General features: G+C 40.0%; 1 protein-coding gene across 4 annotated transcripts in view; it reads right to left on the bottom strand.

Moving 5' to 3' along the window:
* The window catches only part of AFF2 (ALF transcription elongation factor 2), a 470,917-nt gene that overhangs the window by 75,530 nt on the left and 379,341 nt on the right, over positions 1-16,046 (bottom strand). For all 4 annotated transcript variants that reach the window (XM_058534870.1, XM_058534867.1, XM_058534866.1 and 1 more), the window contains one exon: positions 13,095-13,132. In XM_058534870.1, coding sequence (XP_058390853.1) covers positions 13,095-13,132 — 38 coding nt within the window. The remainder of the gene's footprint in view (positions 1-13,094; positions 13,133-16,046) is intronic.

Here is a 16,046-nt window from a genome sequence, read left to right as displayed (position 1 = left end):
ACCCATTTCCACCACACCCCCATCCCTGGCAACTACCAATCTACTCTCTGTCTCCATGTGTTCGGAGTTTTTTAGATTCCACATAAAAGTGAGATCATATAGTATTTGACGTTCTCTGTCTTATTTCACTTAGCATAATGACTTCAAGGTTCATCCGTGTTGTCACAAAGGCAGGATTTCCTTCTTTTCTGTGGCTGAATAATATTCCATTGTATATGTATACATATATATACCACATTTTCTTTATCCATTCATCCATTGACAAATACTTAGGTTGTTTCCATGTCTTGGCTATTGTAAACAATGCTACAATGAACAAGGGCATGCAGATATCTCTTTGACATAGTGTTTTCATTTTCTTAGGATATATTCCCAGAAGTGGGATTACTGGATCATATGGTAGTTCTATTTTTAATTTTTTGAGGACCGTCCATACTGTTTCCATAGTGGCTGCACCAATTTACACTACCACCAATAGTGAGCACCTAGAACTTTTGAGCTACTAGGATTCATGTGCAAATGGCACGATGAGAACCATTCATAGTGTTAATCTTGTATGGTCTTTCTGAATCATCAAAGAAGGATTAGATTATGCCTGACGTCGTTTCTTGTTGAGGGTATTCAATCTCTTCTAACGCCTTGAAAGTCATTCTCTCTATGTGTGAGAGTTCCGTTAACCAAATTATTTTGATTAACCAGAGCATTTCTTTGCCCAGGCCTGTCCAATGTCAAAAGCAGAAATATAACTTTTTTTTTTCAAACACAGTGATTTTGTTTTCATTATTCATTCTTTGCATTATTCCTGTTTTGGGGAATTTGAGGTGTATTTATGATTTTTGTAGCAGTAAAAATTATTTCAAGGATCAGATTTCAGAGGGCTTCACAATATGCTTTCACTTGAAAGACAAATCCAATTCAACATGAAGTTTCATTATGAAGAAACTGTTACATGTGATGACACTGGTTATTGAAAATTGCAATGAAGTGAGAGGAAGCTAACACTAACGTGTATGAGATTCTGCTTTCTTTGAATGACACAAAGAACTCAATATATCTAATCATCTCCGTTATGCCCACTGGGAACTGAGCTCTGGTAATATTGCACAAGGTTGCTTCTTGATTGCTGGAAACCTAAGTATTAAGCCATATGCCACTTACATCAGTAGTTAAAAAGCTCTGTGTGACTGCTGGATCCTGGGGATTGTTTTACATTTCCTCTCTTGGTTAAAGTAAATAATAGTAATAATCTGGGCATAAAATTAATAAAAGAAGGGTATCAACCACTCAGCGCAGACCGACATTTTGGCTTTTACACTTAATGTCTGAATTATTACAAACCTAGAAGTAGGCATCAGGCACATCATCTCTGATCACAGGGCACATCTTCTTGTGCCCTAATGAGTGGCCTAAGCAGAGAGACTTTTAACAGGAACACAACAGGGGAATCTTCTTTCTCCTTCCTATTGAAGGTTTTGCCTAAGAAGCTTGAGGGCTGAGAGGCAGTATATACTTTGATGAGCAACCCCTCTGCTCTGTTTCTCTCTCTTGTTCATAAAACTATTCTTTCTGGCTTTCCTCCCCAACTCTCCTGTGTTCATGAATCAAATCAGCTTTTGAGTACCTTTCCTCCAGCCTCCAGAATCAATGTCACCCCAAGGTTACCAGAGCCCCCTGATGTGTGGCTTCTCTATTAGTTTCCTCCTTCCCTTCCTCCCTCCTAGACACTCAATGTATTGTATCTATAATTTTCTCAGTTTCCTCTTGGTGGAGTTTGAGAGCTGGAGTACATTTCTGAATTTGGGTCTCCTGGTTAGTTGTGCTGCACTGTGCTGTCAAGATAACTCTGGATTCTCTTTATAATTAAAAAAGTCAACAAGCAGGAAATGATTGATGGATGAGCCATGCCTACAAAGGCAGTGTGAGAGCTTCACTACTCAGTCTCACCACCCTCTCTTCTCTCATCCTACCCTCCATAATTCTGCCCTGTCTTCCATTCAGAATCTCCGAGGTCCTAGATCATTATGCAAAATAGTTTTATGATAAGCATTTGAAGTAAAAACTACAGTGATTCCCGCCATTTCTAGTAAAATACTTAATGTACATGTTAAAAGCTACAATTTGATTACCGACCTGCTAGCCAGTAAGTTCCCAAAATAATTCCAAGTAAATTTCCCTAGTATGTCTAGTTATTCTACCCTGCCTGAAAGATTGCTAATGAATGTGCTGCCTGAATGAACAGAAAGATTGGGGACTCAAACATCACCAGCCCGGATAAGGTGCTACTGGCACCAGAAAGCAGTTCCATCCCATGCAAAGCTTCCTCTGGAGTATGTTCCTCATCCAGAGGTGATTTTCCAATAAAATCAGCCTCGATTATTGCAAGCATAAGAGCAATCCTCGAGGGAGGAGACCAGGCAATTCAATTCTAGGAAACGCTGTTTGAGGCAAAATTAACCTTGTAGCAGTGTTATTTCCTGAAACATGGTCTTGTTTTTTAGTTTCTTTCATACACATCGATATAAAGTGAGGAATTTATTTTAACCTCATCACTGAGATATGACCAAAGGATTTAATTATTTACATATTCATGAAAATAACATGAAACGAAAGAAAGCTTGTTTGGTTTTACCGCTCCACAGAGTTGTTACCTAAACCCTTGTGACAAGAAATGTCTGTGACTCTGTGTATCAAGCCTTGCTTAAGGACCAGCTCCCTTAGAGCTGCTCACTCCAGAACCATCCAAGTTCTGAGACTATGGGCCAGTGGGGAAAGTTACCAAAGGCTTCAAGCTGTGACAGTGGAGTATGGTGAGAAAGAGAAAGGGGAGATCAGGTGCTTCTCAGACTCCCGAGCTCTGAGGAAGAGGGCAAGTGTGTATGTTTTGGCATTGCTGCTGTGTGTTCCATCCTGCTAATTTCTGAGCATCAAGATGGCCTTTCAAAAATAGGAAATAGCATGTGTTGTCAGCTGTTAACTTAATGACCTTTTGTTTCCTTGTCCCAGAGTGACAAAATATGCCTTCGGTCATTCTTGAAAATGCCCAATGACATCAAATGTAACTGCCCATGCATAAACCCCACCCACAGGGAGGCTGACATCTTTCCCCTTGTGCCTTCCCTTCCAAATCAAGAGTAGGAAGACATCCCGAATAGGAAGATGGGTATAGACCAGAGGAATCATCTGTGAGGTAAAATTCTAGCTCTATAAAGACAGTAAAACTAACTTTATAATGCCTCAGAGTAAAACCAATACAGAATATAGACTATTTTAAAAGAATGCTTGGTTCCTTTCCAGGAAAAGTTAGTGACTCACATGAGAGCCAATAAGGGTTCAGTGATTGTCCAAAGGGCAGTGCAAAATCAGGCTTGCTCTAAGACTAAACTCATACTGATACTCAACTATGATGGCCGAACTTCAAAGTCATATCCTTAGATGCCTGCACCCATTCATTCAACAAATATTGAGCTCGTACTATATCACAGGTACTGTTTGAGGTTCTAGAGTTACAGCAGTGAATAAAACAAAATTCTCACTCATATGGACCTTACATTTTTGTGGGAGGTGACACCTCAAAACATAGATAGAAGATAGATAAATGGATAGATCAATTGATAGACAGACAGACAGATAGATACAGTGTGATGATAACTGCTAAAGAGGAAAAATAAAGTAGGCTAAAGGGGGTTGGGGGTGTATATGTTGGAGGGGTTGCTATTTTGCATAGGGTGCTGGTCCGGTGCTGTTGCTCTTGCATAAAGCCTTTGTAAAATTCCTCTCCAGGGCATTCACTAGCCACAAGAGAAAATCACTATTATTTTGAAACAATACCCACATTAATTGCCTTGATTGACCACTGTTTCAACATCCATGGCTCTGAGTCACTGTCTTGGACTAGTTTTCAAAAGTCAAACCCACATACAAGGGCCTACCACCCACCACTAAGGATCAGCAGAAGAACCTCACACACGTGTGATGGAACTCTACGAGATCTCCCAACAGGCTCTGCACCACAACAGTATCACCGCAGAAGGGCCCTGCTGTGCTCAGCTGTGTCATTATAGGGCAGCCGTCATCTCGGTGGATTCAAAAATACATAGCATTTTGTAGTTGCATCATATATGTAAACAGATGTTTCTATAGTGCTAGGAAATAGTTGGGACTCCTGTTTCCTTTAAACATAATCTTCTACAGTCTTGTTTCAATCATGTCAAATTCAGTTTTTGGAAATAGGTGGGGTTTAAATTATATATGAGTGTACATAAATATGTGTAGAGAGTGTTTATACACATCTACATATATCTTTAAAGCAAGTTTGCTAGCATGTTTAACTTGCTTAGTAAACCCTTGCATCATGGTTTGAGGCAAGTTAAACTTCCACTTAGCCAATGTTGGTAGTGATACATATTTCCAGCTAGTGGAAGAGAGATGAATAAGGTGTGCTTATACATGGAGAAATTATTATTAGCAGATTCTTGGCAACTCACACTGCAAGGTTTGATAATGCAGAGACGAATGAGTATGAATGATCCCCTTGGCTGCCCTGGGCTTGCCCTACCAGTAATTCACAGGGCTTCCAAGGAGGCACACAGTCATACACTCCCTGAAGCTGCCAAGAAATAAGCAAAAAGCCACAAGAGTTTTCTGAAATATTTTCCCCATCTATGCGGAACCCGCTTATGGTAATCTGGTGCTGAGAGAAGGCAGAAAGCAGTCAACATATTAGGGGGTGATGAGAACAGAGAAATGGACACTGAGAAAAAGATCTGAGAACTTCTATAGCTATGGTTGCCTCTGCCTGCCCATCACCAGGAACAATTCTATCTTGGATTTAAATTACCATGGAGCACGAGGGTATATTGATGTATAGAGTACATAAACACATGTGCATGAAAAAAACTGGATTATAACGATGTGTATATAAATGCATGTGCATATAAAAACTGGATTATAACGACATGTAATCTACCGCCATGCTGTAAATTCTACAAATGGAAACATTTTCTTGTGGAAGAATGATTTACCTTTTTAAAAAACTGTTCTCTAGATAACTGCTGTTGGTTCAGGCAAAAGCTTTAATAAAGCGGAAACTACTTGTTTTCAGTAGTTTCAGTCCCTGGCCAAAGTGAGTTATTTCTATAGCTCTCTGTCCCCCCAAACTAGTAGTCAACTAAACAATAACTTATGACCCCAGGCTCCTGACTTTGAACATGTTCTGCGGTCGCTGGAGGCCTCATCGACTGCTTGGAGCCTTGCGTGTGGTTACCAGGGGGGCATGCAGCATTTCCCTAGAAATAAAAATGGTGCTGCTGTGCTTACATTTGTGGCTGATAAAAATACATTCAGAAAGAATTTTTATGTCTGTGAAGTGAGTTCAGAAAATGAAGCTAGAATAATCGTGTTATGTGTCATGCCTAAAATACTATATTTTAGTATATCCTAGATGCTTGAATAATGTGAAAAGAACTGTACAAAAGTAAAGTTTTTAAAAAATAAGAAACAATCAAGGGTCGATAAAGCCACAAGGGAAGAGCTGGATGCTTTGAGGAGCCCTATGTGAGCTGAGATTTACATAAATGACCGCAGAGAAGGATCAGCCTGATATAATGAGAAAGCATTTGATATGTCTATTTTTCTGCAAACAGTTTACAAAGGGTGCCTTATAATCCCTCCCTAACTCTACCCTTTAACTTTCTAGAGCAATAGAATCCTTTTCAGTATTTTCTTATTTTTGTTTACATTGCACTGCTCTCCTCTTAATGTCAAAAGTGGAGCCCGAGTCTTTGGCAGTGTGATGCTTTAGGAATCCTGGCACAGAGAGCTCCTCTTTTCTGTCTTGTCTCTCCTGCAATTCACAAACTTGGTATTTCCTGCTACTGTGAAAAATGCCCCCTTCCTAAGTTGCCTCTACCTACCCGAAATTGCTCACAACACGGCATCTGCTTTCTTCTCGCCGTGCCTTTTGCAAATGTTGTTCTGCTCTCCTGAATGGCTTCATCTCCGCTGCTCATTGGGGGACTCCTGCTGAGCTAGGGAGAGCCCACTCCAAGCAGGTCTCGCTCCATCTGTGCCTCACTGGATGCCGCCCTTGCTTCAGTCGCAGAGCCTGTCTGTTCTGTAGAGCAATGACCTGTTTGTTCCTCTGCCAGAGGGTGAGGACTTTCAGGGTAGGAACGTTATCTTACTCATCTCCCTATCAACCAAGCCTGGAACACAGTAGGCACACAATTCATGTTTATTAAAAGAACACGTGTGTGGCTTGCTTGAATTTCTATCAGATCAACTATGTGATTCTGAGTTTTCGACAGTTTTTTGGAAGATTGCTGAATGGCAACGTTAAAATAAAATTGTAGGTGTAACTCTTATGTACCAAAAACTGAATTGACTTGTCTGAACGGATTAAACAGAGTTGTCCATTCTTATCTAAGCAGCAAATGTTAAGAAGCACAGAGTTAGAAAGTAATGTGATACTTTATCAAGTACTGGATAAAGAGATATTTATGAATCTTGTTGCTTAAAAAGTGGTTTAATTTCCTTTAAAATGGTTTGATTCCACATTTGCTGGTTTGTTTGAGGTCCCTCAGCTTCACCAAAACTTGAGTGCTTTCTATTTCTGTTTCATCACCGTGGTTATTAGAGTGTTAATTCACCACCTAAACAAAAAAAGTTCTCATAAAGCTTTTGGAAAAATGAGTGATGGTAATGAGACAAACCAACTTGCTTGGAGTTTTGAAGAAACTCTTCCTTATAAAGTTAAAATAATTGAAGTTGGCATAATTGTTCAAGTGCCTGCAAACTTGTCAATTCATTAATTTTTGGAACACTTCATGCCATATTCTAAGAAAACAAACTGTTACATAAAGTTAGATAATACGACAAAAAACCAACAATAAATTTATACGCATTGAAAGTGACCAAGTATGTCCTAAGAGTCGATGACAATGAGGCAGTGGGTCCCAAGTGGAGAGAATTTCTGGAATCATGGGGTTCCGGGCAGTCTGTTCTCTAGGTCTCAGTTGTCTCATCTGAGATTGCCCAGATAATGCAACTCCAATTACCAATGAAAAGGAGGGTGCCCAGAAATTTGTGCAAGTTTCATTAGCTGTGATGATGATTGCTGGAACCTTCTACATCTGATTATAGTTATCTGGACAACATAAAGAGCACAATTTATTTTATGTAGCTGTTTAGAAAGAGGTCTTATCTTTCCTTTAACTACCCTTAAAATGGCCAGAGCCGATTAGAGATTGACTACACTTCTGTTGACGTGGCAGGGAGCACACTGGTCTAGGTGCCTCACTGTCATGAAATGAGTGGGCCAGGCATCTGACCCACTGCTCTAATGAGGCTCCCTGGGGACTGCTGGGTTTTACAGATCTCATTCAGAGAGACTTAACTCCAAACGGCCCTTACCCTCATTGAGCACTGCTCTTCAGGTCATTCGTAAGTCATAAAAATCGTTTAGAGTGTGACACTGTAAAAGAGACAGAGGAGATATTTGATCACTTCAGACTTGAGTGATTTCTTTCTTTTCCATGGTTGACTTTTTAAATAATCTGCTCACTTCGAATACTGTTGTAGAGTCTGAATGTAAGTTATTAGGCCGTACCTAATTTTCAAACTACCTATGGAGGCCAGGCCTCCATGTGGTCATTTTATTTTACATGGACTCAAGCATCCAATTCTGTGTTCCATGCAATACCATGCCGGATAAGTTCTCTGCTCAAATACGTGTGGGAAACCTTGGATAAGACAAAGTTAAAGATGCCTCTTTCTACAGGACTTCTTTGAGCCTGCATTATGCGAACGTGCAGAGGGGCGCTCCAGGAAAGGGATGTGGTAGTGTATGCCAAACCTCTTTGGTGCTGGAGCCTTTTTTTCCTAAAGGAGATAATCCCACAAGAACAGTGTTTGGCAGAACACAGTTCAGAGTCCATCGCCTTATCCTACAGAATGTTGTGATTTCAGTGATATTCTACAGGTCTGTGACGTGCATGTGTCCAAGAGCATCACATGAGATGTGGACACCAACCACAAAATTACCTTTGGTCATAAGGGGTCATTTAAAAGGTTCAATCCAACATCCTTGGAACCACACTATTCTTCTGTCTCACATATCTTTTTAAAACTCTAACGATGTGGCTTCTTGTCCCTCATTTCACAAATAGACAAGGCAGAAATGACGGGAAAAGGCATTGTGTGTGTGTGTGCGCATGTGTGTGTGCATAAACACATATGTATTATGTACCCAATGTTGATAATGTATGTGCATGTACGCATCTACATCAAAATTAACATAAATTTTTCCTAAAATAAGCAGAATTATAAATCAGGATTTCAAGCTTTGACTTTTTTTAAGAGGTGGAAGAACCATACAAATAAATCTAGCTGACGTTTGTAGCAAGGAAAGAACATGTCCAGTATCATACCACAAGCTGATGTCAAATTCAGGACTAGATCCCAGGTCTACGGATTCTTTGCTTATGTTTAATAATTAGGGGATTAATTGATGATTCACTGTAACAAGTTAGAGCTCTTCAATGCTATTTGACTCTACACCAAGCTAATCTCTTTCATCTAGATAAGCCCCAAGGGTCCCAAACCAGCATTTCTTCTGAGCCTCAAACCCAACCTTTGAGACTGCCTGCCACCTCACCCCCAGTGTTTCAAACCAGCAGTCTTTAAAGTCCTGGTGCAAATGTCTCCTTCCTCCACCCCCCTTCTCCAATAATGATAACTAGAAGCACTTTCTGTCCTTAGAGCTTCCCTTGTACTTTATCTGTCCCCCACTTAACAAACATATCTCTATCTTGTATTTAGTTCTTTACAAACCGATTTTATCTCTCCTGCTGGACTCTAAACTCCTCGAGGGTAAGACCTGTGTCAGATTTATTTTTAATTCCCTTGGCATCTATCACAGTTCCCGGAACACGGTAGATCCTCAATATATATTCATTGGAGGAATAAATGAATAATGCACAAACATCACAGGCAGGAAAATCTTTGTGGCTATTTGTCATTTTCAGTAATGAAACCACCATATCTATGAGATGAATCAGTTCCTAAATAAAGCTGTAATTTCCCAAGCAGAGTGAATTCTGATCCTGATTTGTGAAAGACAACAACCACATTGTTTAACGTTGTTAAAGTGTAAAAAAGCAAGGAAAAATTTTATGCTTGACAACTGCTTGCTGTCCCCTCCCTCTCTCTCTCTTCCTCCTTCTCTCTCTGTCTCTCTCTCTCTCTTTCTCCCTCTCTTTTAGTAACAGATGTCAACCTCGGTTAGATTCAACTCAACTTATTAGTGCATGGCTTTTAGCCAAAAGCAATTCACATTTGCAGAAGTGTACTATCACATATGTCTTAATAACAGAAACGTGTTTTTAAAAAAATGTATGTGATAAGTCACATATGGTAGAAGAAATCTGTACATCTCTCAGGCCTTGTTGTCACAATGAAAGCTTGGAGATAATTGCCGTGAACATTAATATACAAGTGAAAGTCTCTCTGACACATTAAAGAGCCACAGTTTGAACATACTAATCTAGCTTTGATACCAGCTTGGTTCCAATAGACTGAGAAATGTACCGGCATCTCTTGTCCTGATCGCTGATCTTAAGAACATTCAATTTTGATTCTTAGCCTCAGAGGTAATATTTAATGTTTCAAGGTAAAGTCATTAGTGTATCCAGGTAGATTATGTGCTTACATTCACTAACCATATATTTAATTTCTCCTTTATATGGAGTGTAATTAATGTGTACCACAGTCTCCCTATGGTGATGAAAGAAGCTTACAACCATGAAGGTATTAAAAATAAATTGAACAAGTGGTTGAGAAATAGGGAGGGGGAGGTGAACCTTTAGAGAGGAAAATATACAAACTACATGGATACTGTGAATCATTTACTATCACTCTAATTGAAAGTTTACTTAGCCTTAGTTAGATCTTGGGAAGTTACAGAATTTTAGAAAATGCATATGCCTTTTGCAATATAGCCATCTACACACAACTTGGAAGATTGGCAGTACACTCCAGCTACGTGTTTGCTGGTTTGTGAGGCATCACTGCCCTGTCAATGGATCTCATATCCATAATGATTTTCAAAGATAGTGAATTAAGAGTAGTCTCTTTGCTCTGAATGAGAATTGCTGAAAGTCCAGAACACACAGTAAGGGCTTGGTAAATACCTACTCAGTGTTTTAAAGGATAACAACAGAAAGGGTTGATAGTTTAACCTTCACAGTCGTGGAAACGCTTACATTTGTGCCTTTTTCTACGTGACCAACTAGAGTAGGGGTTAGCAAAGTTTTTCTTTAAGGGGCCAGATAGTAAATATTTTTGTTTTTGTGGTTTGCACAGTCTCTTTTGCAACTACTCAACTCTGCCATTGTAGCACAGAAGCAGCCACAGACAACACGGAAACAGACGAGTGTAGCTGTGTGCCAATAAAACGTTTTTATAGACACAAATTTAAATGTCATATAATTTTCACATGCCATGAAATATTCTTCTTCTTTTGATTTCTTCCCCAACCATTTGCCCAACTCTGCACCAGAGGATGACATCCAGTCACACATATGATCATCTTCACCAACCTGTGTTCGTACTTCTGTTGTAAATGATGCCTCCAGACCTCTACTCTTCCACCAAGACTGTGCATGCTTTCCATTGTACGCTCAAACAAACAAGCAAATGTTAATTCTTGCATACGAGATCAGACTAGTAACTGGTCGGAGGAAAAGCAGTTGGAATAAACCAGAGCAACATGGGAGCATTTGACATGTGGCATGAGTCAAGAATAAGAGACTGAATGACTTGGTCAGTTACAACACAAAGGCTCTTCCAATCTGACCCTCTACTAGAGTAAAGCCACCAGTCTTATGCCTCCAGGCCAGGTTCCTGAAAGGACTGTTTTCTGGGATGTGTCCAATTTGTTTACTTGTTCATTCATTCAGAAAACATGTATCGAACCCTTACTCTATCTGGGGTCTCAGTGCACTGTGTAACTGAAATTCTCTGGCAGACATCAGAAACCAAAAGATGACCACTATACATAAAACTTTCAAAAACTCCACTTCTGCTCTGCTGTAAGGCAGTGTAATTGAACCATGCCCTGGAATTTCTGTCCCTGAGCTGAGGTCTTGACGAGGCCTCTCTTCTTAATGTACCTAGATGGTTGTGGCTGGGTAAGTGAGTTAGATATCATGAGCCCAAATGCAACAGGACACCCAAACTCACACTGAGAACAGTATCTCATTTAATTAGAAGATAACTCTAACCATCTACCAGTTGACTGTGACTTAAGCTTATTATTGAGCAGATTTTCAAATATATTTAAAAATAAAAAGCTCCATATTCTAGCACTAATCCTTTGGCTCTTCTAGTTTTCCTATTTTCTTTTTATGATACTCCTTAAAGTGCTAGACATTAGATAGAGTCTTAACTGTGAATTAACAAGAGCTCATAAAAAAATATAATCATCTGTAGAGTTGAAGCCTCACAAGGAGCAGAGAGAAAACTAGTCCCACCTCCAGGCCATTAGAGTACGATTTAATGCAACCCCACACTGCCAATGGGCCATCTTGTGCACGCACAGATGGAGCTTAGGACTCACTTTGTATTGGGAGGGCTTGAACTTGGAGATGTTTGTCCCACTGAGGGCCTAGATTTACACTCCCCTCCAGCCCTTGCCCCATCCCTTATGACCTGGGGCACACATCTGCATGCAGGTGGACTGCTGGTAGGGGTGCAGTCAGACTAGGGGAATGAAGATCACTAATGGCCCACCCAGGGACTGAAGTCCTGGCCTTGGCCTCATTAGCACCATCCTCTAATCCACGGAGCTTGCCTGCCACAGGCTTGCAGTAGAGAAGCCTTCCGGGCATAGACAGGAAAGAAATCAGGCTGCAGAGAAGATTTCAACCCCAACCAAACAACCAGACCAAAACTCAGCTACTACACGTACTCCAATGGGACAACTACAGCATACTACATCTCCACACTACAGATGCCCTGCTAGAGGCTACAGAAGCCTGATAAGGAATATTCTGTGGCCTAAGAAAAATCAAATTTAAAAACAAAGTTCACAAAACCTTTTGGAAAAGTGAATTACAGCTTGGATTTAGTGGTGTGCTAACCACTACCCTGGTGACTTTGAAAAATTAATTCTTTTACAAAACACAAGCAGCCTTCTCATCGTTGGTATTAACTGATCCATTCTCCCACAAACACTATTAAAAATCAATGCACTCCCCACTTCTGCATTTGGTACCCACCATGACGGAAGTCAGCTGACGTAAATTAACATGTAGTTCCTAGAGATGTGGTATTACCAGACCGACAATAACCCAGCACATAGAACGGGTCTTCCCTCGGCCACATGGCTGGCGGGGCTGAAATGCCTCACAACACTGCAATCAGATGTCACAAACCCACACGACAAGACAGACATCCTTCTTAATTTGAAAGTCTCCCTTCTGAGAGAGACAGGATGTCTAAGATGTACTATATTTAAAAGAGTGCTGTGCAGCTTGTTTATAATTTAAGAGTATCCCATAAAATGCCTTGGAAATAGCTCTCTGTTAGCTAGAAAAACCTTTAGTTAAATATATTTTTATGAGCTTTTCATTAACAGAGTAGCGAGGCCTTGATGCCAAGGTGCCAAAACTCCCCACGTGGCTGGAAATGACTTGGCACATTTTTAGCCATTTACGTCTCTGTCATAGGTCCAAGGTTTGCAATTAAAAATGTAATCTTTTTAGCATGTGCAAAACCCAAAGGCTTAAAGTACCATGCATTGAATATGATAGTATTTGGCAGCTATTCATGGATGGCACATATTAATTTATGTAAACTGGGCACAACTTGGGGCACTTCCTCATCAGGACTTCATCAGGACTTCACAGGAAAAAGTAAAAGCTGGTCCTTGCTTATTGGCGGTATATATATATATTTTTTACTTGTTTTGTTTTTGTTTTTAAATTGTCATGAATAGAGATTAAGTCAAACTCCAAGTTCTCTTTTATGACCTTATTTTTTCACATGCATGGAGTCCGTTCAAATTAAAATTTCCAACTAATAAAAAAAAAACTTACTTCACAGGATTATTCTTAGGTTTTGCCTTTTCAACAGCCTGTGAACAGAAGAAAGAAATGCAATTAGACAACATTAGCAGGCATAATCTTTGCAACTAGTTACCAAAATAATAAGCAATATAATATGCTCTTCAGAAACATAAGGAGCTAACGGAAGCAGGCTGCTGGAGATAAGCAGACAGGAGAAGCAGAAAGCAAATTTTCTTGCCTCGGGAATATGGTTACCTGTCCAAGTGCAGCTTTCAGACATAGGCGGGCATTGTCAGGGCTGCTGGAAAGTTCGGCTATGCCCGTGTGAGTGGGCCATTAGGTTCACAACTCGATTCTCCTCTCTCCACCCTTCACTCTAATCTCACCCCCAATATGAGCCTCACGGGGCTATTACGACAAGGTGGGGAGACAGGTATGAAGGGAATGGTCATGAGCATATCTTGGATTTTTAGATTTGTGGTAGGGAACCATTTACCCTGCATTACTATTGACACCTGGCTGCACCTGCACAGTGATAGAAAGGCCAAAGTATCCATTTCTAAAATCATTTTTATTAGCAGACACCAGAAAAGGATGACCGACTGCTTGGATCAATTTCTTCCCGTGGAACCTTTAAGAAAACACACACCAAATCATCGAAATGAGGAAATCTCTGGGCCTCTCGGCCTGCGTTGCCTTAGACATGGAGCCTGGTTCCAGTTTATTGCTGAACCCATTGATCTGTGTACAGTCCATTTATCATTCATGAAAAGAGCTAGTGATCTTCACAGTATATTAGAAGAAACAACTCAGATCATCTGTCAACAGCCCTCTTATTTCTGTTTCCCTCTCCACAGGGATTGCATCTCCTTCGATTCTTCTGGAATTAAAATGTTGCTAAGCAACACAGCTGGGGGCGCTGATGGCAGAATGGCTAAAGTCTATCAAACTGTTTAAGCACCTGGAGGGGTTTAGTGATGATTTTTTTTCATACTTCTGTAGCATAATTATGTAATCAGAACTAAATTTGTACTTCCCTAGACTTTTTCAGGCTGTGGAAGTAACGTTTAATATGCAGAGCGCTGAAGCAGTGGTTTGACAACCTCAGGGTTCCTCAGACCCTTTTAAAAAGTATCCATTTGGAGACCTTTATATTTGTGAATCCTGGAGGTGGGTGAGGGCTAAGAGACTAAGAGAATACTGCTGTAAATTAGAATGCAGAGGCAACCACCTGTAACAGACCATTGGACTGTCTAACATTGGACTTGACATTCTGGGTGACCAGCGCATAAGCATATTGAACCCTTCCATGTATAACAACAACTCAATGCACTTTGAAGCAATTTTTTTAAATAAAACACTCCCCAAGTTTAGACATTAGTATTAGAATTTGAAGTCCTTCTCGTGTCTATTAAGTTTCAGGTTCTGTTGCTTGATAAATATCCATTAATATTTGGGCACTTTCTTTGGCTCAGTAGGCAAAAATCATTTTCTCACCATCTGTGCCTGAGGTTGAATTTTGGCGAGTGGTAGCATGGCAAGAAAGCTAGGGAATGAGGTAACAGGTTAAAATGACAAAACAAGGAATATGTGTCTGGCTGGCCCAAGTCATGTCTCACATGTGTTTAGGATATGAATGTCCATCCCTAAGCAGTTTCTGTAAAAGATGCTGAAAGGAAGAGGTGGATGCTGGTGAGGAGTAGGGGTTGGACATCGACCTTCACTAGTCTGCCTTTTCTACCACTTTTCTCCCCCAATCCTGGCTGGTTTGGAATAGGATGTGGTAGTGGGCTAAAGACATGTCACTGTGGAAATCACATGGCTACACTTCTCCTGATCCCTGAAAATCCAAACAAGTCTGTTCTAGAAGACTTAGGTTATCATAAACTAATGGTTATGATGTTCAAGCAGTTTCCTTTTAAAGCACGCTGGATGTAATAGTATAAGCACGCCACTGGCAGAAGATGGGGAGGGGAGAAATCAAAGTGACATTGCTTAACCTAGCTCTGATTCAGCGACATGGTTTTTGAAAATGTCCTCTCGCTTCTGTGCTTCGGGACTGTCAACTAGGCCCAGTTATTCTTCTCTGATCAGGAGAAACATAATTATGTTCAAGGCCAGTTTCTTTGAAACATATGTCTTTTTATACAGCCATTATAGGAAAACAACTTCCTTCAAATTAATTTTTCTGAGTTGCTTGGCTATTGATTGAAAATGTCTATGCTGAGAGTTTCTCTTTCCTTTGGAAATTAAATCGAGATCATTCCAGAGTCCCAACAGCTCTAGTCAGATGTGCTAATGGCATCCTACTCTGTGCTCAGCACCTTTAATCTCTAAACTAAGTGGTCACAGAGAGCTTCCGCCAGACACGAGACACATTGCACAACTTGCGTTCTTCACTTTCACTGTAATTTGACTTTGTTTTAAACAGGCTATAAGGGATTATTAAATTAAGAGACTTGGAAGAAAAGTTAACTGAATTATTTGTGTGCAAAATATATATGCCTTTAAGGCATAAGAACTAGTCTACAAAATATACAAGGAGGAAATTCCTCTTTTGAAATTATGGGACATGAAAAGACAATCCCAAGTTGCAGCTGCATGTGCCAGAATGTGAGATATCCCGCAAAAGGAGGGGAATCAAAATGAAATGATATAGTGTAATTCACCAAGCATTAAGAGGGTTACATATTGGGATTATAGCTAATTTTGAGTTTAAAAACATACATTAAAGTAATTTAAACTGATTGGAAAATGGAAGCTAGATAGTTAACACTTATGCTGCTTTAATTTGTACTGTCTATATGTTTTTTAAGACCTATATTCTACCTATTTTGTGCCACATTTCCCCAACATAATAGCTATCTTGCCATTAAGGAAGCTCTGGTATAAGAAAGGATGATAAAATATATTAAAATGTTAAAAAATAGACCTCAGTATGGTGTGATGAGAGGTAATGGGGTATAGTGGAAAGAGTGCTGT

This window comes from Diceros bicornis, chromosome X, assembly GCF_020826845.1.
Source record: "Diceros bicornis minor isolate mBicDic1 chromosome X, mDicBic1.mat.cur, whole genome shotgun sequence".
In the NCBI taxonomy this organism is placed as follows: domain Eukaryota; kingdom Metazoa; phylum Chordata; class Mammalia; order Perissodactyla; family Rhinocerotidae; genus Diceros; species Diceros bicornis.
This window is presented reverse-complemented; position numbering and strand designations above follow the sequence as displayed.